This window comes from Triturus cristatus, chromosome 10, assembly GCF_964204655.1.
Source record: "Triturus cristatus chromosome 10, aTriCri1.1, whole genome shotgun sequence".
Taxonomy (NCBI): domain Eukaryota; kingdom Metazoa; phylum Chordata; class Amphibia; order Caudata; family Salamandridae; genus Triturus; species Triturus cristatus.
This window is the reverse complement of record NC_140593.1, coordinates 986,178,592-986,202,451: the sequence shown is the minus strand read 5'-3', so window position 1 is coordinate 986,202,451 and position 23,860 is coordinate 986,178,592. Positions and strand designations below refer to the sequence as shown.

The 23,860-nt window shown below is 41.9% G+C and overlaps 1 protein-coding gene across 4 annotated transcripts in view; it reads right to left on the bottom strand.

The window, feature by feature from the left end:
• MPRIP (myosin phosphatase Rho interacting protein) overlaps positions 1-23,860 on the bottom strand; it is a 753,461-nt gene that overhangs the window by 624,367 nt on the left and 105,234 nt on the right. For all 4 annotated transcript variants that reach the window (XM_085628921.1, XM_085628923.1, XM_085628922.1 and 1 more), the window contains exon 3: positions 16,848-16,913. In XM_085628921.1, coding sequence (XP_085485047.1) covers positions 16,848-16,913 — 66 coding nt within the window. The remainder of the gene's footprint in view (positions 1-16,847; positions 16,914-23,860) is intronic.

Sequence of the window (23,860 nt, the reverse complement as noted above, 5' to 3'; positions counted from 1 at the left end):
AGTAATGGGCGGGTTCGAAGCCCATTTTTAAGCTTTTTTTAAATTACAATAGCTTTCACTGTCAACGCATGCGCGATGTAGGCGAAACATAAAAATGGCACCCTCGCTCATCTTGCAGATAAGCTGACCATCTTGGCGGCTGATCAACACACCCGTAGATAGGACATCATCAGACTGCAGATTTAGAAATGTAAAATAGAAAAAAGCACTGAGGAACTGGAACAACAGCCCTGCGTCCATTAGGACCCCCGCATTCCTGCTCCAATTAAGGAAAAAGTTGCAGCTCTAAGGAACATTACATTATAATGCATTAACAGCCCACAAACTGGCTACCTCTCTTAGCACTCGTTGACTTTTACTTGATTTTGTCCATGTACAGTGTTATGCTGCCTAGTGGCTAGGTTTACGCTATAGAAATAGCGCACACATACTTACAAGCAGTAAAAATCACACATTTGATAGTGCTCTAACAGAAATATTTAATCCCCTAATTTGTACTCCCAATGAAATGTAGCCCAGACCATAATCTCTTTTAGTTTGGACTACAAGAATATTCTCTTTCTCAGTCTAACTACACTTGTTCAAGGCTTTTGGGTAGCACAGAATTCTGCTCTGGCATTAAGAACAGTGTCTATCTCTAGCCATTTTAGGAAACTTGATCGATTTCCCCAACATGAGCAGATGAATTATAACGAACACCATATGCCAGCTTTAGAACCTTTCACATACAAGGACCAGTTTTTCTACAAGTAAATTGTAAATCAACCAAACGTTCTTTTTAGATCTTACAAATAATGTCTCCTTGTTGTTTCGCCTTTTCAGTGTCTTAAAGCGAGATTACTGTCCTATGTCTGTTCTATCACTTGGAACAATCTTGTCATATAGATATGCCTTGCTCCTTGCCATATTTTTTTCTAAAAACATCTCACAACTTAGTCCCTCAGTCTTGTTAATTAAAGGTTATGTGCTTCCGTGGTCTCCCTACAGTATGGATTATCGTTTAGCACTATAAAATCCATAGGGTCATAAATTGCATTCTAGAACCTCCTAAACTCAAATGCACAGCCGTTTATAAAGCTTCCTAATGTGCAACACATATAGAAACCAGCACAAAACACTGATCTCAAATTATTCAACTGCATAATATATCTACGTCAAAATTATCCCATCTCCACTTTCTTGTTTAAATCACAAATTAGACAGATCTATTACATCATTGCACAGCCAGCAGTTGTTTGTTTCTACATGTATGTCATTCCAGTGTCATCTTAGTGATTTTAGGGGCCCTGGCAGGAAATATTTTGGGGACCCCTGTTCAGAACAACTTGGAATTTTATTACCTATTTTACAATCAAGCTTTGTTGCCTAGCAATATGTCATTATATGGTAAAGACGAAGATACATAAAAAGCACAGAAGCAAACTAGAGAAAGATTTCACTTTTTCAGGGGCCCTCGGAAGGTGGGGACCCGACCAATTGCCCACACCTTAAAATGTCTCTGGTGATTTACTGATCTCACAAATGGAAAGAAGCAATAAAATACAAGTCCTGAAAAATATTTAATGGGTAAATATTAAGATCTAAAAATGATATCTTCACGTTCTGATGACGTTTACAAACCACAGTCTTCCGGTGCATCAGGTCATCAAAACCCTTCAATGGCATTATGTGACTACATACACATTTAATGTATGGATAATCTTAGCACGGGAGTGTAAGTTCAGATAAGGGTATTTCCTTAAGGATTCTGCAACATTGCATTTTACATACCAATAGCATTTTTTTTTTAGACTAAGTCCCCTATATTTTGAAAAGCCTCCCGGAACAGATATGGCTCAATCATGCAAAGTTTGTTAAAAATGTGTCAATAATTTTATAGGTTAAGTATGTGCTGATATCATGGAACGCCTTCCTGTAACGCCTCTACAGATCACATACAAAGAATATTGCTAAAAAATGTCTGCACCAATCAACCAAAAATTGGTAAGCATGTAGAATTCGGTAAATTAGAAAAAATTGTGAGAAATGGTTCAGCAGTTTGAGGGGGAACAGTTTGAAGAAGGCCTCAATGTTTATGTAAGGGACTGTGTACAGAAGGAATAAAGTGATATTCAGTGTGTATCCAGAAATAAACGACATGAGCAGTAATAAGCCATTACAAATGCTTTGATCCTATTGCATGCATAGTGCTTAAAGGAGCTTTTAGGAAATCAGATCTCGCTGGCTGCCCGGAACGCATTAACTGATCAAAAGGCCAACTCACAAATGTTCATCCAACGAAACGAATGAAAACTTTTTTTGTAATAAATGTATTTTTGTCGGTGCAAACTAACATTTTGAGTAATAAAAACGTTTATTGCAGCCTTAACTAAGTGAATGTCTTTAAAGCACTCCATTACATGGCTTAGGATGTTTTTATTTTTCATTATATCACACCTCGACTGCAGATAAATTACTGGGTCACCCCATTGTTTGTTTGAATGCAGATAAATTGAAAGCACAAAGTTGGTAGAGTCGGTTGCTGATCTTGCAGTCCACTTTTCCTTTTAAAAGCCAACAACGCATCCAATCACTCATTGACTATGTTTTTGCCTTTGACCCTGCACAGTGCTCTACTGCCACTCAGCTAGGTTCATACCAGTGGTTCATTTGTTGCAAAAATAAGTGCCAGGGCTCTGTCCGGAGGCAGCTTGCACCAGCCCACTTCTCCTGTCAGCACCGCCTAAAACAAAACCAATCAAAAACCATGAAAGTGGGGCAAAGATGTGGCGTAATGGCCAGAGTTGCCGACTTTTGAGCTGGGGAATCAGATTCAAGTCTTGGCGTTGGCTCAACATCCTGTGATTCTGGGCAAATCACTTAATCTACCCGCAAATTAATGTGTCTTTGACTGGTGCTCATGAAAAGCGTTGGCGTTGATGATTAAGTGCCGGTGCTGAGCACCGGAAACCACCTGCTCAAATTAAGCACTGGTTATCCATATACGTACAATACAGTACAATTAGTAAAGATAGAACTGCATATTGTAGAGCAAACACCAGAATGTCAAGCACTGAAAGGAACAGAAACAAGCACAGGCAAAGTCAACAGGTCTTACTGTTTGTTGCAGTTTGTCAATGCTGTACAGCATTACCTAAATTAAACAAAAAAAGGCACAACACAACAGTGCCATTTAATAGGCATGTGCATCCATGATGACGAATGCACATGCATACATAATTGTGAAGGCGCACGTCTACAAAATGACACAGGTGCCATTTCCCAAGAAGGTGGATATCACTTCTATTATTAAATATAAGAAACATTAGCAGAGAGAATAGGTCTCACCTACGAGGCAGCTATTGGCTTTGTCAATGTCTTTTAACAATGTTGTACAGCAGCACAGCAGCTGTGCAGCATGGATGAGAAATAAAATTTTTTTTTTTTTTTTACAAAGGCACTGGTCAGGCCATAGCACCTTTTTTATTATTGCTGGCCGGATAGGATGCAACACAGAGGGAGCGAGGGAGAGCGTATGGATGGGCAACATGGACAATGGAGGATGTGAGGGGGAAGCACTATGAGTAGTCATGGCATTATTATTTATTTTATTGCAGGGTGGGAGGCAGGAGACAATAAGGAGGGAGGAAAGCAGGTAGGCAACAAGGACAACAGCGGGTGGCTGGTGCAAGCAACAAGGAAGGATGGTGGGAGGGTTGCAAGCAACAATATAAATAACAACGTAAGGAGGGGATGCCGTGTGGGGGCAAGCAGGCAGGAAGAGGGCGGGAGGGAGAGGGCAAGCAGCTAGGAAGAGGGCGGGAGGGAGGGGGCAAGACGCTAGGAAGAGGGCAGAAGGGCGAGGGCAAGCAGCTAGGAAGAGAGCAGGAGTGCAAGCAGCTAGGAAGAGGGCGGGAGGGAGGGGGAAGCAGCTAGAAAGCGGGAGGGCGGGGGCAAGCAGCTAAGAGGGCGAGAGCAAGCAGCTAGGAAGAGGGCGGAGCAAGCAGCTAGGAAGAGGGCAGAAGAAAGCAAGTAGGAAGAGGGCGGGAGCAAGTAGCTAGGAAGAGGGTGGGAGGGCGGGAGCAAGTAGCTAGGAAGAGGGTGGGAGGGCGGGTGGGAGCAAGTAGCTAGGAAGAGGGTGGGAGGGCGGGAGCAAGCAGCTGGGCGGGAGCAAGCAGGTAGGAAGAGGGCGGGAGCAAGTAGCTAGGAAGAGGGCGGGAGGCAGGAGAAAGCAGCTAGGAGGAAGCAGCTAGGAAGAGGGCGGGGAGGGGGGGAGAAATGAAGGGGTGGGCACAAGGACAGACTGGCAAGCAGGCAGGCAGACGGACACACAGGTAAAAAGGTGAACAGTCAGACAAACAGACTTCCACGCAGTTGATTAGCCTTCACATTCTGAAAATCGCAATTCATTTTCAATCTCAAATTCCATTAGACGACATACAGTCGAAGAATGAAAATGAAAAAACAACTTACATTTTGTGGTTTTATAAATGAAGAGTAGACTAATACTTTCAGAAACACGGATGGGAAGTCAGTGTAAGAATAGAACTATCTGCCTTGATTCAAGTACATAGTGCTTTAAAAAATAAAAATACAATAAATCCATGATAGAAGCGCAACCTTCCTTGCAGCAGCAACCTTTATTACTAGCTGCACAGAAGCGTCCCAATAGACTCCGACATTAAATGCCAACGCGGTAGCGCTACAAGTCAGAACAAAAATCAGATGGTGGGCGATGCTTTAACAATGGGCATGCAGAAAGGAGGCAAATGACGTATATTGCGAGGCAACGACAATAAGTAAAACCATGATGAAGCGCATGCACAGGTAATTACAATTCAGAGTAAAAAAACAGAAAAAGAAGGAATAGGTCGATGGACGCGTTGCTGCGATGTTGCTTTCATCTTGGGAGTTAAATACTCGCATTTCGTTCCTGGTGAAGCCTTTCCAATGAGAAAGCTAATTTCTCAGCACAGAATTTGCTGCTATAGGTGTCAACACTGCAAAAAAAGCAAAGTGCAATCTGGCAGCAGAACGAGGCTGATGCTTTTAGTGCACTGCAGTGCAAAGTAAGAGGCACTCCGAGTGGTCAATAAAAGGCCGGAAGGGCATCGATCTACCGTCAGTGTCTGCCAGTAGAAGCTTCACTATGCGGCAGGCAGACAGGTTCAAATCTGGGCAGGGAAAGAGCAGCCTCTGGAGCCCGAGAAAACGAGGCCGCTGCGCCTCAGTAACCACTCAGCAAGATTTAGGCCGCACTTCCGCTTTGATTCGCAACGTCTTTTACGCACAGCGCGCGCTATTGCAACAATGGGAAGACAGCTTGTTGATTGGTTCTTATCGAGCAGTCTTCACGTGCCACAAAACGTCTGACATAGAATAAGCCTTTGCCCTAGCAGTCGAGGTTGAAGAACTTGATTATGTGAACCGTGGCCAGGCATCTAAATATGAAAATGTATCTGAATTTTTTAAGTCACCTAAAAACATTTAATAGCCACCCAAATAGCTCTTTTTAAATAGTCAACTAAAAGGAGATAAATCCTCTTTTGGCCAAAGACAACTGAGAAAAGCTGGGTACAGCCCATGGAATGCCAAACCAACATTAGATCTGCAACACAAAAAGTGGAGGCCAAGAGAAGAAGTGCTCCATGAATGCAGAATTCTAGCTGGAGTGCAGACGAAGATTTAAAGATTGGGGTTGTGTGGGTCTTTACCAAAAAAGGGTTTATTATGAACCACGAAAAAAACCTGAATTGAATGGGCATAATCAATACCTCGTGTCACGCTGTGAACTGCAAGGCTGAATACATCCACCACGAAAGTGTAGTTAGTGGGTTTATTGTTTTAACCTCACCAAACTCAGGAACACAATTTGTTCCTGGCATATGTAAATGGGATCTGGCTAAGGATGTGCTCTCTTAAACAAAAGCAGCTGGCCCAATGTCCTGGATGAACACAAAGAAACATTTCAGGAATGCTGTGCAAGGAGTAGCATCATACTTACACAGTGACCATAGCTCTTCATGTCAGATTGATGCACAGCGCATCGTGGTACTGAGTTTCTTCCAAATTACTACTGAGTTACCTCTTACAAAAACTGACACCTCAGCATCCATGGAAAATACAGAGCACAAACTGCATCCTCCCCAGCCCAGAATCGTCAACATAAGAACCACCTATAGCAAGTGGCGCAATAAAAATGTAATGGAACTAGCCAGCAAAATGTGATGGGAGTCCCCCAGCCTGCCTCATATGTACACAAAGGGCCCGATTCACAAAGGGACTTAGGACTCGTAACTTTACGAGTGTGGAGTCTCCGCACTCGTAGGGGAATCTCCGCACTTGGGGTGGAATCTCCACACTGAGCACTGCATTGCGGTGATTCCGCCCGAGTGCACAGATTCTGTCATGAGTGCATAGACTCCGCATTCGTAACTTTACGAGTCGTACGTCCCTTTGTAAACCGAGCCCAGTCTTTGGGTCAGAACCAGAGAGAGGCTTAATGGGTGGGCCCAGGTTACACCTTTAATTGTAAGGTTTTGTACCTAGACTCAATACAGTGGAGGGCAGAGCAAGAAGAAAGGAGGCTGGGCGGTCCATTATTTTTTCAGGTTCAATATCCCTCTGATTTTACAGCCGCCGGAAATGTCAACCTCGGGAGCGCCCACGTTGCTGGGCTACTAAGATGTTATTTTTGGAGCACTGTAGCTTTTACCATGTTTAAATAATTAAGCAGGTCTAACAAGGACCATTAGACTGGATGCGTTTCACATCTACATTTTAATTGCGACTGATATTATACGTCAGCGGTGGGTGACGCAGGAGGTCGGACAACAAGGCATAAGGCAGTGCCTAGGACCTTCGGGTGGGCTATTTAAATTTCCTGAAGTGATTTATTGCACTTAAAAGGTTGTCAAGAGGTAATAAAAGTTCCTTGCAGTGTTGTTCCTGGAAGAAATTATAGTTCTTGCTGGCTGTGGTACCTTTGACTGGGTCAAAGTAAACGTGGTTTTAAAGCACATCAGCTTGCAGGAATACACAGAACCCATTAATAGTGCCTAATTTGTTGCTAACAATTTGTAATGGGCAGCAGCATTGCAAGCCTGATCACCTCTAAGAGCCAAGACTGCACCGCTGACCCTGAAATGGCATGCAATCATTACATATTTTCCCCCTCTTTATTATTTCTCTCTTGAAAGAGATTAAAATGACCGCTTAATGCAGTCTGGAACAGACAGGAAATTAAAATGTACGTCTTTAAATCTTAACCCCTGCTTTAGTGTTTGTTGAAATTGCACGTTTTTTCACCCTTTTGTATGTAAGAATAATAAAACTGGTTCACTACATTATGTTCTTTCAACGTGCATGGCGCATTATCTGCCAATAGTATGGCAGAGCCGCCATCTCAACAGTCCAGAAATTACTTTCTAAACAGTTATGAGATTTCCATCACTTTGGGGGGTTTGATTTGGCTTGTGAATAGGTTCTATTTGAAGCGTGAATGGGTATGTTCTTGTTAGGTGAATGTGTGAGCTGCAGGTGAATGTTCCTTGTGTTTGACAGGAAACACAGGAGGGCTGTACAAATGGTTTGTAGACCTCCTGGTATGGTAAGCATGTCCACTGCTTTGCCTTTATGTGTGTGTATATCAGGCTTCACCAACGAGTAGCTCGTGAGCTACTGGTAGCGCTCAAACTCCCTTTAAGTAGCTCTCCTGTGTGTGGCTCAGCCTACTAAATTAGAAGCTACTGCTTGGTTGCATTAATTTTACATATACCGAAATTGAGACTGTATAATTGAGCCGCAACTGTGCTTATTTTCATAACTCATAAGTTGGTATATGGAGGAAAATGACTGAATTTCTAAAATGTATGTAAAGCTGATATTTGAGTGATAAATCATGTGGCAGCGGGCACACTTATTACAAATGTTATTACCTTGGTGCCAGAGGCATTGCAGCTATGGCTGTTAAGTATTACCCATGTAGAGGCATTCCAATTTGACAGAACTTTTGTTCGCATTAGTGCTAGTAACCATGCCCGATGCACAGAGGTGAACGATGGAATATGGTGGTGGCCGAGGTGGTCACTATAACTACACTAATAATATTAGTAGCTCTCAAAGAGTTTTATTGCGCAGAAGTAGTTCCTATTACAGAAAAAGTAGGGAGACCCTTGGTGTTAAGCAACATATGGTGGCTGAAAGCCTCTGATCTGCAGCACTACCAGCGGGAGATACACATTAAAACACCTAGTGTCATCTCACCAGTGACTGGCTCAAAACAATCCACATAAATGTGTTTTTACCCATTCAAGAAAGACACTAGTTCATCTCGGATCAAACTGTACTACCTATATTCACATATCTGGCAGGCCAATGCTTGCTCGTTGGCCAGATCAAGGTGAAACAGCCTGTATTTAGAATGTTTAAGACTTGCTCTAATTTGAAGGCCGTCATTTGTGAATTGGAGAAAAGGGGTTTATTTAATTTTTGGGGCCATAGCACTAGTATTTATTAGATAAGATTTCTGTCTTTGGATTAACAGGAGCAGTGGTCTTTTAAATAACATAACATCCTTGGTCTTTCATTTGAATTATACGCGGACTATTACTTCCTGGTAGTTTTAAACAGTTTCTAGCTGTCAAAACAAAGGAAAAGTCTTTATTCGGCATCTTTTTGACGGCCCTTGATGCTTTGAGGGTACTCCTTAGATCCACCTAGCCTCAAAGGAAATCTAGTTATGGAATTCCTCTGGGTGTAAACAGCAGGTAAGGCTTTTCTGATCCGCGCTATCCAAACCTGCTCTTGACACATATTGGTAATTCATGGTAAACATATCAGTCAGGCAGTTCATCCAAGCACTTGTGGTGCACAAGAAGCTCCAAAAAGACGATGGATGACCTTCAACAGAAACTGAGTTTTACTCCGGGTTCTACTAAATGACATTTGGGAGTTAAAAATGTTAAAACTCAAACATGCTGTTGGCATCCATTTTAAAAACAAGGAGGTTCTGCTGTATGGATTTATATTTTAAATCAAACTGTATCCAGTAGATCAGGTCTTCTTTTAAAAGAGCCTCTTACGGCTGAACATATCTTTTTTTTTTTTTTAATCAGACTATATAGCGGATCCCTGCATTAGCACACCAATAAGCACTGATTTAGAAATATATACAATTTCAGCTTCACTAAAAACTGTCTCTATGTCTTCACTACATCGACTGTTCACCAGTAAACAGCTGATCAGAACGTACGCTCTATAAGCACAAGAAACAACGCAATACCATGCATTAGGCAGACCTTGTGCCCCATTGCTGTGAAACTGGTTTTGGCCGCTGTGTGATTTATCTCCATTACTTCCAGAAGGAAAATATATTGTCCAAGTTACATAGGAACAAACAAAATCAATTAGTTGTTAAGGGCAGGAGAGGTCTTTGGCATTAAGAGCACAGGAATTTCTGTTGGCGGTTCAGAAATAACCTCCCCGGAGCGTGAGTAGACCAGGTTAACGTCTTTATCTCAAGGTTGAACCTATTCGAGGAGCTTTTGTCCAACAAGAAAAACTGCCTTTTTGAGCTGTGCCCTGTGTATGTGCTACTTTTGCCTGAAATGGACACCTGCAACAAATAACCAATCCAGCATGTTAGGGACTGGGTATAGATGCGAGTCTTAAATGAAAATCCGTGCAAGCAACTGAGGTCAGACATTCGGAAACATCCCTTTTCCAACCTGCAAACGAGGCCATTTTGAAACTTATTTAGCAGAATACTGTGGACGGTTCCACCTTATTTGTTGACCCGCTTCAACTAGGTGTAACTGGTTGTAGTTGCTTCAGGCCTACACATTAAAATATGGTTTTGTCACTTTTCCAGAAGAGTTTTACTGGCAGCTTTTCAAAAAAGATCTAGGGAAAATACTCTATCAAGGGTTGCTGACATGGATTAGTCATTCACATCCAAGTTAATGAAGTTGTAAAAACTGGTCAGTTTCAGTCTCATTCCAAGCAATAGTGCAAAAAAATTCCTCTTTCTTTTGCTGTATGGTTTGTTTTAGCCATGCTACGGACATCTAAATAAATATTTCTACCTTGTTGCAGGACTAAAGCCTGGGCACTTCTCTTCTCTCTTCTGCAGTCTAATCAATTATATCCTCGGTTCTGTTGGTGGAGTGAAGTTGGGCTTATCTCCGGTTTCTTTTTACAGTTACACTTACAAGGGGCTAACCTGTTTGACTGTGTGTTAATGGCATGAAGGATGGCTAGTTATGGTCTTTGCTATGTCACCACACCTCTTGGAAGCTCTTTTCTCAGTTCTATTGATTCGGGTCAGTTTTCTTATCACTTGCAGTGATTCAGCTAGGATTAATGTCAAAGTAAAATGCGTTTGTATAGCACATTCTTATCATATGTATGGTCCAAGGGCACTTTCAGAATGTGGGTGCTCTTTATAGGGTCTGGGATTCTTGTTGATCGAGTCAAAGCAGTCTTTTGAAACTGTATTTGGCCGTTCATATTCCATTGTGATTACTGTGCCATATTTATAATTTTATTTTTTTTTTTAAACCACAAGTTGGCCGAACTGAGGAACTTTGCAATAAAATGTATTGGATTCTTGGTTATAAAATAGTTTCCTTCAATAGGAGTAACAACACTAATACATCTATGTACTGCAATGCAGTTTGATCAATTTAACCAAATTTGCAGTCATATTTAAGTACTGAGGGGCAGATTTATGAGCCCCTTGCGCCACTTTTGCGTCACTTTTAACATGGGAAAAGTGACGCAAAAGTGGCGCAAGGGGCTCATAAATCTGCCCCTGAGTACTCATCAGTTTTACCTTTAATTTCACGTGACAAAGTTCCAGTCTGTATTACTGTAAATTTATTGCAAACGGACCTATCAATTGCCTGATTTTGCTTACCTTTAAATCCCAAACAGTGTCCAACTTCACTGCCAGTACTGCTGAATGTGGCATCCTTCTTTTTATCATCTAACTCCCCAGAAGAGGCACAATCAATTGTGCCTTAAGTTTTACTAAGAATGTTTTAACTCCATCTGATGGACTTCTAAGCTGTATTTAGTCTATGCCGTCGCCTAGAAATTATTTGTGAAAGTCGTCTTGAGTTAGTCAATAAAAATGTTTTTTTCAAACAAAATGGCATTCTGATTAACTGGACCTTGGCCAACGAAGCAGAAAATATAAACAGTCTTGGATAGGAACTCGAAGAAAAACTTACATCTAAGCAGAAGTGCAAGGAGCTAGGAAACTGATCGAGATCACATAAATGGAGCCTCGTGCAAGACAACGTGTGCAACCGCACCCAGATGGAAGGTTGTGAGGGTTAAGTTATTTGCTTTAAAAGTGTTCAGGAACAAAAACAAAAGGATTTTGTTTTTTAAAAAAAAGTGATAATTTCTGTATCTCTGGGAAATAGCAGCCACACATTTGAAGGAGGCCTCTGTGGCCACCTATTTTCTCTACATAAGCCTGTGCTCTCACCAAGTTTCTTAAATTCACAAAGTCACAAAGTCAGACACAACTTAATGCTGTCCACAGCCATTGTGGTTAGATTTACACTGGAACATGTTTCCTCATGTCTGTATATTTTACACTGGTTTCTGCAATCAAGTGGCTCAGAGGATGCACCCTAGCCATGGCAACCAGGTTTTGAAGATCAAGTATTTAAATCACAGGGAAACATCTTTAAAAAACAAAAAATAAAAAAGCTGCTATGCAGACTTGCTTTTCAAAATAGAGTGTAGTGACAGTCATGTAAAACATTCTGACAAAACCGCCTGTATGCAACCTTTGAGATCCTAGGGCTGACAGAGGGTTGGGTGTATTTTCAGAATTAGGAGTTCATTTCTCCTTCTAGTGGGTGTGAGGAGCGAAATTGCCTTTGCTGAGACCAGTAACACAGTTTGAGCTTTGATGCAAGCATTCAAGGTAGGTTTTAGCGGTAGAGCACTGCAGTGAGTTGGAATTGCAAAGTCCAAAGCCCAACCTAGCATTGCACAGCCTACTTACAGAACAGGTTATATATTCACAAATGGTTCGGTCGAATCTAATTTGCTACATCTATATTTATGGAAGTCACAGGAAAAAACTATCTTCCCATCTGCCCAGTCAGGTCAGCAATATACGTGTACACATACACAACCAACAACCATTGGGTTTTATAAAAAAAAATATGTTTCAACAATAGTTTGTTTTATTCTAGAAACAATTATACAGAAGTGGGATGATCCGTGCTTAGTGTGCAAAAGTGCTTCTGCAGTAAGATGCGTGTGAAATACAATGCAAGGGTTTAACGATTTCTTATCGTATTTATCTCTCATCTGTTCGCAGAATGCTTGAAGCCGTTTTAGTTAAAAAAAAAAAAAAAAACTCTTTTACTGCCAACTCGTCTATAGAATACAGCCAGCCATGTATGTCGAAGTTTCGACCACAAAGAAATTGATGTAAGTAATTCATCAATCCAGGGTCTTCTTCAGGACCATGATTCAAAGAACCCTATGAGTGGGGATTAATGTTCCTTATACGTGTAACAGTAAATATAACATGATTTAGATGGGTAAAGGTAACACTCACCTTACTTCACGGGTGAAAGAGTTCAAGAGTACCTAAGGATCACCTTACCTCTGTCACGGTTATGTAGAAACACACTGCATCAGTTAAATAAAAGATTGCATGGTGGATAGAGCTGGAGTGGAGTCAGCCACATTACAATGTAAGCTAGGCAACAGAGGTGAATACGACATGCGTATCAGGAAGGTACAGCTAACGTAAAGCTCTCAAACACGTTTCTATACAGAAGGAAAAGGAGCTTTATTGCGTTCATGTACTCCCGCTTTGTGCTTGCCATAATGCCCTCATCTCCCACCAATATAAGAGTAGAAGCCAAAACAAAAACGATGGGTGCATGTTTTAGATTTCCTTCCAATTCTTGCAGGAAAGTTAATGTTAAATCAAAAATGAAATACAAAAAAAAAAATCAAAAAAATCGAGCTGACCTACTTCTACTGACTGGGCAAAGGCACAAGGAGCAGAATTCCCTCGGAACAAAAGAGCTGTGATGAATGGCAAAGACACAGCCAAGCCTCAGAAACACAACAAAGATTCCTGGCCCAGGAACAGGCCCTGGTGGGGAGCCATATTGACTGAATGCTACAGAGCCTTCTCTGTACATGGGCACAGTGAATTCTGAGCAGGACCGAAATGTAAACTCAGAGGATACACAGTACCTGCTTGCAATCAAATAAACTGACCACATAGATGATCTGGGGTTAGCAAATAAAGGAAACCGGTATGGCCCCTTGTACTAAAATTTCTAGGAAAGAGATCAATAGAAATTGACTTCACAAGAAGACCAGGCTTACTTCTGTCACTCTTAAGCAGCTCAGGACCATGAAACAAAGCACCCTATGCCCTGCAGAGTCAAAGGCAGTGATTTGTTTTGGGTTTACAACAGTGATCAATGTTTGATTAGCGAGACGTATGAATGTGAGCATCACTGCATACTCGACAATCATACAATGCTGCTACTTTGAGATAGTCACACAAAGTACCATCAGCAAGGGAGAGTTATGTTGGTTGGTGTCAAAGGGTTGACAAGACACATGCCACAAGTTCGCCGTTGGAACAAATTTAAGTTTATTTCTGTTGTGTCAACTCTAAATATGCCACTGACAAGCAGCACAGAGACCTTTTTGGTGTGTATGAAGTACAGCTGTTTGAAAACACAAACATGGGAAAACATCAAAGGTGTAGAATATGTAGTCTTTTCTTCATTTTCATTAATGCAATTTTGCTTTTCTTTGGTAAGAGTGTACAGTAGAAGCTGTCGAATGAATCAAGCCATATCTTTATAATATAATGAGAACCACATAACCAGTACCCTTTCTCGACTTTCCCTCCTTTCAGTGCTACTTTCCACCCCACAGTTATAAGCTTTTGAAACAAAACTAAGTTATCTGCTATTTAGATTTTTACCTTACACTTGTGTTGGTAACCCAATTTTGGCCCGATCCATCTCAGATAAGCATGAAAAACGCCAATGAAAAGTCAAAGTGCGCTCCTTTCACCACCACCTTGAAAAGAGTAGTTTTACACTGACACTTTTACTATTTATTTTACGCCAGATGCTGTACAGTGTATAGTTACAACCCAAACAGAAAGCGGAGCATAAACTGGCATTTGCATTAGAAACACATGGATAACAGATTACCTTGATCACAATGCAGTTGCGTGGGAATTCTATATAAGGCAGTGTGCCATAGGGCAGGTCAAAGTGATCATCACACTATTTAGTAAGCTTTGATTAGAAATCATTTTGTCTGCTCTAGAGATAGCTTTAGCTGGTACGCCAGTCTTCTGATTTCAAAAAAGTAATAATGAATATACATGCATACATAGGTACATAAAAGGGTTGTGGGTCAGCCTTTTCAGCCATTGGTCTGTTCGAGTGTCATTCACATTTCAAATGAATAAACTCTATTTGATGGATGGGTGAGATACGGGGGAGGGGTGTGTGGAATACTGTAATACCTATGGAAATAACTTATGTGGAGAAGCAGCAGTAATGCTGTTTTAATGAGATCAAATAAACAAGATGATGAGGACATGTAAAGATGGAAAATCAGTGGAGTGGTGAGAAGAGAAGTGTTAAAAACCCTATGTTTTCCTGCCACTCAAGCGAAAAAGATCCATTTGGGAAATATCAGGAGTCTAAATGACCAGCGACGGATGTTTTTTTCCCCCGTCTATACTTTTATTCACTTGAAAACAAAAGATGCAAGGTATCATCTGGTATAACTGATGCACAACCATGTGCAGAGCTCTCATAACACAAGTACAAAAAAGGTATCACTCATTGGAGACCATTTCAAAGTCCGTTTCTTGCTAGGTCTACTATGCATAGTCTTTTTGCTGTCTGTCATTATTCTACGCAAGTTTATAAAGTGTCAATGATTCTAGGTAAAGTCTTTAAAAATGGAGAAGTCTGACAGATTATTTGTATCAGTAGGTCACCTGGAAGGGGCCACAATGTTTTAGGTAACTGCAAAAAAACATGCCCATTCCCAAGTGCACTTCTACAAGAGGACCTCACTAAAAAAAAAGAATACACAAACACACACTCACACCCCTACACTCACCTTAATTTTGAAGCATAACTGTAAAAGACGTAACATCAATGCTCATAAGAGCTTAAATCTCAAGTTTACAGCCTATAGCGCGCCATGATTATGATACACGATTCACTTCAATTAATTAATTTATTGATTTTAACGACAGCAGATTTTAGACCCTTGGAGACTCAATACTGAGATATTTTTATGCATTACTCCACTAACGTCCTACAAGCAGCTCAATTTAACACCACTAGCTTTTGACATCTGAAGTCCATCTTTCTTCTCTGACCTATAAGCAGCCTGCCCCACCACAATTTACATGTGAATCACTCTAACTACAGTCCTTTCCGAATGTAACAAACATTGGCAAAGCCTATTCGTAACTCAGTTTGGCTTTGGCACTGTAGACCGATTTGCTTTGCCAATGGCTTTTGCTGAAACAGTTGGGGGGCGGGGGGCAATAAAGAGGGGCAGAGAGGAGGAGGTGGAAGGTTTTAAAGATTTAAAAAAAAGCTGGATGAATTTGATTCGGAGGAACAAAATGTTCAGGGGGATTCGAGTGCGAAGAGGCACACTCGCTAGAGAGACGGAGAGAGCGCAGAAAACACATGCACTCGTATGGAGCGCTAAAAGAAAAAAAAGAGGAACAAAATAACAAGTAGCTCCTCAGTTGCAAACAGTCAGGGGGACACACGCCATTCAATCAATGCATTGTGAGATAGAGGTACTTCAAAGATGAAAAATACAAAGGAAAAGACAGGAAGCCATTGAAAAAGAGGCAGGGGACTAGATAGACAAGAAAGTCATCCAATCATAGAGCAATGGGCTGACCTACAGCCTATATGTATATAGATTAATGTATTGGAGACAACGGGTCTTCAACAATGACCAGCTAAAGCGGTGTGTAGACAATACCTAAAAACAGCATCCTGGTCATATGATGTAGAAGTGATTGCATTCAATGTTTGTCTAACATCAGATTAGGAGTTGCAATAAAAGGACAACGACCTATAAAATACAGTTTGTCTTGGACTGACAGGGCAACAAAGTTTTAACGAACATGAATCAACGAAAAACAGTAATATTTTAACTTTTTGATGACTGTTCACAGAACAGATTTTCATGATTTGTGACATTCCATGGTATCCAAAAATCTGAAATATGCTGCACGTACAATTCAAATAGCAAGCTAGAATGTAACCAGATTTAAAAAAAAGGCACCATTCTGGATTCTGGATCTTAAACACAAATATAGTTCTCCAGCAAACAGCAACAACGGCTACTTGATCAATGTTACAGACCACTGAGTTACAACAACAGGGTAGGGTAGATAGTAAAGTGAGGGAGGTAGGAACTTTGAAAGGGCAAAAAAGTTATTGAGAGGAACTAGGACAGATATACCCCTGATCTTGAGGACTCTCAAAACAGGCTTCACAATTCAACACTTCTAAAATTGAACAGACATGTTTTCCAAAGAGTCCAAGTGGCCACATGTGACCGAGATTAATACCGCTTCTCATCATGCTATTAAAAAAAATACGTATCTGACATTTGAAAATAACGTTTCGCTGGCCCGGGCACACACACCCTCTACTTTGAATCTGATGTCCTCACGAGCACTGAATGGGGTCTCAATGCACATCTGCAGGTGCCAAGTAAGTGCACCCAGGAGGTACAGAGCTCCATTGTGTGCTCCAAGGCCAGCTAACGTGCCGTGCAGAAAGATGTAGATCACTTACCATCTCATCAAGGGCATACCGCAGGAGCCCGTGCTCGTACAGGATGAAGAACCTCCGCTGCCATTTCTGGAAAGCAATACACAGGGGGTGAAATGAAGACCTGAGCGGACAATGGCACCTCTTCTCTCATGCCAGAATACAGTTCACAAAGGATACATACAGCAGGAGGAGTGTGGGGGGGCAGCAGGCATGGGTACTTTTCAAAAGTCACATTTTAAGGCGCTGTACGCAAGAGGATAAGGACTGTGTAAAAACTGGATCACTTTACCCTTGTATTCGTATGGGGGAAAATCCATATAAAATGTAAGATGGCGACATAGCTTGGAGTGTAAGGCGCTGCGATAATAACAAGAAGGAATGTGCCGTCAAGATGGCACAGCGAATTACTGTTCACTTGCGACTTCTCCAGGGATCTCCTGATCAAGAAGGCTCTGCCTTCCATCCTTCAGTGGTTGGTAAACTGACTGCCTTTCAAATGAGTAATAAGAACACCTGTCATTTGCAGTGTATAGGAATGGCATTAGTGTGATACGCAGCACAATTCAAAAGTTAATTATTAATTATTACAGAACCTTACAAGGGTGTAAATGCAAAGGCAACACTTTGCCAGCAAGAACAATGTCGACGTTGAAAAAGCTACCCATCCGGACATGGGACAAGCCGCAGAGATCCAAGTACATTAAATAGCTACTTTCCATCAGGGATGTAAAAAAAAATAATAAAACTAGGTTGTGTCAAAGTTGTGATGCAGGAAAGAGGGCTTCAAAGTGACACCGCTGCCATCTGCCCCGTAATCTCTAATGACCCATACCTCTCCAAGACTCTTTGTTTCTTCTTTGTGATTAGACATGCACCAAAGTAAGAGTAGATTCGGTTTTAACCCTTAGCCCTTCGGGGATCATTTCTCCATGCTTTGTCTACATACCACTCTTTTTGTCTGTTAATCGTTCTAAAACTGCTATCGCCATGTAGCGGAAAATATCCCTCGTGTTCATTTTTATTCATTTTATCTATATACTGTTTTTGCCAAGGTGATGTGCAGATAAAAACAGAACACGTTGTATAAAATGGCAACAGCAGGTGCAGGGTCGTTTTAAAGATACTGACCGTGGCTTCGAGAAGATTCAAGAGTCTGGTCAGACAGAGACTGAGGATAAGTGTGATGTGGGGGGCGAGAAGAATATGAGAGGAGCAAAGAGAACAAGGCGCGAGTAAACAAACAAGTTAACAAAGCTTAACAAAGAGCATGACAGCCAGCTCGGAAGCATAAAGATGCAGCAACAGCAGATGAAATGCAGGGATTGGAAAGTTTCGAAAAGGGGAGAGGTCCAGGAAAGGAAAGATAATCAAGGCAAGGACAACGAGTGGGTAGGAGGAGTAAAGTGGTAGCAGAGAAAGAAAGGGGTACCTTTAATGAAGATTAATATTACGAAACAGGAATAAGACAGAAGAGGTAGAAGCAGAAAATGTTAAAGACGACTGAAATGTAATGGAGGGCAGAACGGAACTGACGGGTAGGAAGGTGAGTGAAGTAAAGGAAAGTGTCTCCAATTTAGACTATATTTCTGCATACCACAATGCATTATAAATTGCACACTGCGTCTGACCAGCTATAAGTCAAAACTACATTTTCTATTGTATTCCTAGCCTTTAAGATTTCAAAATAAAAAAAACTGTACACAGAGGGTTAAAAATCGACCACAATGAGTAGCTCTGTGGAGAAAGTGGCCATCCTTTTCCAAGTAGGAATGAATTCCCTTTTTAGGCCGCACCTAACAGACAGCGCAGGCCGTCTGGTTGCAAAAGAACAATAGTGGGCTTATTAAGTACTTCAAAAGGTTTACAGCCCGCTAATTGATCACCATTGGTTGGTTGTATTGTCAGTCTAATGTCCTTGCTCCTTATTCAACAGCTTTCTTTCCTTGTCCCTGCTAGTCCATCTTCTAGGTCTCCCTTCCTTGGAGCATGGCCACTTTACCATCCCTCGGAGGGCAAACTTCTATCCTTCAACTGCTCACTTTTGAGAAACGACATTTTTAGGACTCACCTGACCCAGCGCATGCTCTGGTCTGGCGAGACTTATTGAGAGGGCTCCAAAAACTGCTACCAGGCCAGCCTAGAGCTACAGTTAATTACTTTCACGGCTGCACGGCCGCTTTGATGTTTGATCGCGATCACTTTCACTTTTGCGGCCGCACAGCCGCTTGGCATAGCCAATAGGTCTCGCTTTTGGGACCTTTATAAGTATTTAGTTATGCCACTGTTGTAGGGCTAAACACTTATAAGGTCCCTAAGGCGAGACCTACTGGCTATGCCAATGCTTGTTTTTCTTTCTGCATAAGCACTCCATGAGAGTGCAAGTGCTTCCAGCTATCTCATACACGTGCTTCTCCCCTCTGCCAAATACTTGCCCTGCCCCCAACTGGCCAATGTTGCGGTTTCCCTCGTGTTGCAATCTCTCTTTCGTGTGCTTCTCCCGTGCCAAATTCCCACACTCATCCACAACTCATGTTGCTTCCTCACCGGTGTTATTCTACCCCACCACCAGTGTTACTTCCCTTGTGCTGCTTTTCCCCTTTCTCCCTACCCCCCCTCCCACCAACTACTCCATTGTCCCCCAAGTTCACTTATTTTTTGGGGCGCAGTGAGGCACGGGGTGAACCAGGCAGCAAATTGCTGCCGGTCCCTAGAACTTTAAAAATAAAAGCATTTGCAATGCAATGGGTCTCGCCTTTGGGACTGTATATGTATTTAGCTAGGCAGCACATTAGCGTGGATGTTGAAACATCTCCTGTTCTTTAACATCGAGGGAAAGTTAGCACCGAACTGCGTGACACACCAGGTATGGGTACACATAGAGAGAAATATTGCTTTTCAGCAGGAAATGGTATAATACAAAGCTCTGTTTTTAAAATAAAATCAGAGCCTTCGGTGGTCAGATCACTGAAAATACAAGATTTGAAAAAAATATTATTGTCTAGGGCTGCTCGTGGAAGACCATTTCTATGGACTGGAATCTAGAGAATGCTAAAGTGATTCTGGGATTTTAATGACCACTGCTGGTCGTTTTCTATCAAGACAGTTAAATAGAGGCAGTTGAACAGAAAAAAAAAGTCTCTAAGCGGAAGCATACAAGTCATAGGGCTGATCTCCAGAGCCCACAAAGTACATACACATCTAAGTATATACTAAAGTATATACAAGAGGCCTCGAATGCTCGACCTAAAAAAAAAGGCACTTTCATTCTATTTTTTCCATTTGTTTTTTTTAGTTACTCATCCATCTCGGACCGGTTAATAAAAACAAAATGGTGTCATGTGTGGGCTTCACGTTGTTCCTTTAAAAGAAAGTGTCTCTTCCTGCTCTAGGAGTCTTTAAGAGCAATTAAGAAAAGTTTTATAAAGTCTGAGCAGGGGGTCTGTCCTCTCATTTGGTTTTATCATAGTTCCCTCTGAGAAACTCCGTGTTCCCACCAAACAGGAAACACATATCTTAAAGAGAAAACCATTTCCAAAAAAACTCATGGTTTTGCATCCAATATCTGACTCACCGACCCAACAACCAATGCAGAATAATACTTATCTGTGCTCACTCTCTACTTCGATCCCGCAACCGCTGTGTGTGTGTGTGTGTGTGTGTGTGTGTGTGCAAGACTCATTATAAACCCCACAAAGGAGGACCTTTATGAACTGGTGACTTCAGCACTGTACTCATGGTGGATTGGGGAATTCCAAGTGTACTACTTTGTATTGCAAAGAGCTCGGTTTTAGTTGGGTGGTGGCTTTACTCAAAGCATCCTTTTTAGACAATTTGCTCTCGAAACAGTTGAAACCCTTTGAGGCTTAAAATAAATAGCATCATAGTAGCCATCGGACATTTTGGCTGAAGTCAATCCTTCCTCAGCCACATAAGCAAGGTAAACAGCTCAGCCAGCTTTGCTTGCGCATACAGTACATGACAAAGTTTCATTCAGACTGTTCACGGGTACAAATGGTACATGGATGACCCCAGTTCATCTACAGCTAAATGCACGGAAGCAAGTGCAGTTGCAGTCAATGCAGAATTCACAAATACTACATGGATGGCCCCAGTTCATTTAGAGCTAAATGCACAGAAGCAAGTGCGGTTGCAGTCAATGCAGAATTCACAAATACTACTTGGATGGCCCCAGTTCATCTACAGCTAAATGTACAGAAAGAAGCAAGTGCAGTTGCAGTCAATGCAGAATTCACAAATACTACTTGGATGGCCCAGTTCCTCTACAGCTAAATGCACAGAAGCAAGTGCAGTTGCAGTCAATGCAGAATCGACAAATACTACATGGATGGCCCCAGTTCATCTACAGCTAAATGCACAGAAGCAAGTGCGGTTGCAGTCAATGCACAATTCACAAATGCTACTTGGATGGCCCCAGTTCATCTACAGCTAAATGCACAGAAGCAAGTGCAGTTGCAGTCAATGCAGAATTCACAAATACTACTTGGATGGCCCCAGTTCATCTACAGCTAAATGTACAGAAAGAAGCAAGTGCAGTTGCAGTCAATGCAGAATTCACAAATACTGCTTGGATGGCCCAAGTTCATCTACAGCTAAATGCACAGAAAGAAGCAAGTGCAGTTGCAGTCAATGCAGAATTCACAAATACTGCTTGGATGGCCCAAGTTCATCTACAGCTAAATGCACAGAAGCAAGTGCAGTTGCAGTCAATGCAGAATTCACAAATGCTACTTGGATGGCCCCAGTTCATCTACAGCTAAATGCACAGAAGCAAGTGCAGTTGCAGTCAATGCAGAATTCACAAATACTACATCGATGGCCCCAGTTCATCTACAGCTAAATGCACAGAAGCAAGTGCAGTTGCAGTCAATGCAGAATTCACAAATGCTACTTGGATGGCCCCAATTCATCTACAGCTAAATGCACAGAAGCAAGTGCAGTTGCAGTCAATGGAGAATTCACAAATACTACTTGGATGGCCCCAGTTCATCTACAGCTAAATGCACAGAAGCAAGTGCGGTTGCAGTCAATGCAGAATTCACAAATACTACGTGGATGGCCCCAGTTCTTCTACAGCTAAATGCACAGAAGCAAGTGCGGTTGCAGTCAATGCAGAATTCACAAATACTACTTGGATGGCCCCAGTTCTTCCACAGCTAAATGCACAGAAGCAAGTGCAGTTGCAGTCAATGCAGAATTCACAAATACTACTTGGATGGCCCCAGTTCATCTACAGCTAAATGCACAGAAGCAAGTGCAGTTGCAGTCAATGCAGAATTCACAAATGCTACTTGGATGGCCCCAGTTCATCTACAGCTAAATGCACAGAAGCAAGTGCAGTTGCAGTCCATGCAGAATTCACATATGCTACTTGGATGGCCCCAATTCATCTACAGCTAAATGCACAGAAGCAAGTGCAGTTGCAGTCAATGCAGAATTCACAAATGCTACTTGGATGGCCCCAATTCATCTACAGCGAAATGCACAGAAGCAAGTGCAGTTGCAGTCCATGCAGAATTCGCATATGCTACTTGGATGGCCCCAATTCATCTACAGCTAAATGCACAGAAGCAAGTGCAGTTGCAGTCAATGCAGAATCCTGCGCACTGCTGAAGAACTTCCTGTTGGTTTGCACCATGGGCCTGCTTTCCGAGCTGTACCCGCTGCTGACCTCTTCCTCGCACCCTGTTCAGTGGATTCATCCAAGGTTTGAGCATAACTTGCTTTTTCCATGACAGACTGCTACTTTGTTCTTCGAGGAATCCATCAAGTTGCTGCTACAAACGTCTCAACAGAAGCCAACTCTGAGGTCATTCCCTTATCACAGAACAACATTACAACAGCCAACTAAGAAAACAGTCCACTTGAAAAAACACGACGAAAAACGGATGTTGTCCACGTATTGGTATTTGAAGGCCTTACTGACAAACTACGGACAGCCTTTTACTTCTACTGACTAGCTGTTGCAGCACTGGGTAGTTACGAGAGGGGCAGTGACAGATAACTGGAAGCAACTGTCCCTAGGTGGCCAGGATTGCAGTGAATAAAGGGCACTAAAGCTCATTTGTTCGTTCAATATTGGATGGTAAGAAGGACTCTGCAAAACAGATGGGCGAGCGAAAGAACTTTAAGTGAGAAGGAGTGAAGCTCACCCTAACAAAACATCACAGGAGAGAATGGACTCCACTGGTGTCATCTTACTTATTAAAAACAACCATTATGAAACGTTAAATTGGGGTTTAAAGCTCGGACTTTTAAAGCCACGCATTTTATAAATGGTTCTTCTTATAAAGGGTCACCCTAAACCGCCATTCAACACATATAAACAGCCTGTTAAAGTAGACCCTACAAAAAATAGCCAAGCTTACTATTTATACAGATGCTCTGGTACCTTTTTTGCAGTTTTATACAGCACAAACACGGCCAAAAGTATTGGAGCACTTTAGGTGAATACTAGGTTACATTACACAAGGTCACTTATTTATTTTTAAAGGTACAGGGAGATTAAGTGATTTGCCCAGAATCACAAGATTTTGGGCTGATCTGGGACTCACACCCAGCTCCTTCGTTCCAAAATCAGCAGCAACCCACTTAATCAACAGAATTAGGTAGTAGTGTGGAAAAATGCACATGAAAAATGGCTTCTTACCCTGTGGTAAGAGGATTTTGTTTGCAAGTTGCCTACAAGTGTCTACATTAAAAATATAAAGGCTTCTAGTGGTAGGATCGTGGAAGCCTTTGAATAAGGTACAGGCAGTATTAACAGGTCAATCAATGCCTTCCCATAAAGAACTACCAAAAACTAGCTGCAGGCTTCCACCCACAAGCACTTAAGACTACACCAGCAGGAAGCCCACGGGGTGGTGATGGACCACGGCAAATCTAGAGACAGCAGTCTTATGGGATAAGTAACCAGGTCAGTAACGGATGCTTGCATCTCCTTGTTTTCCTTAATGAGGTAATGTCTGAAAAGCTTACATTCAGTAAGCAAACTTTAAGCCTAAATAAGGAATGTA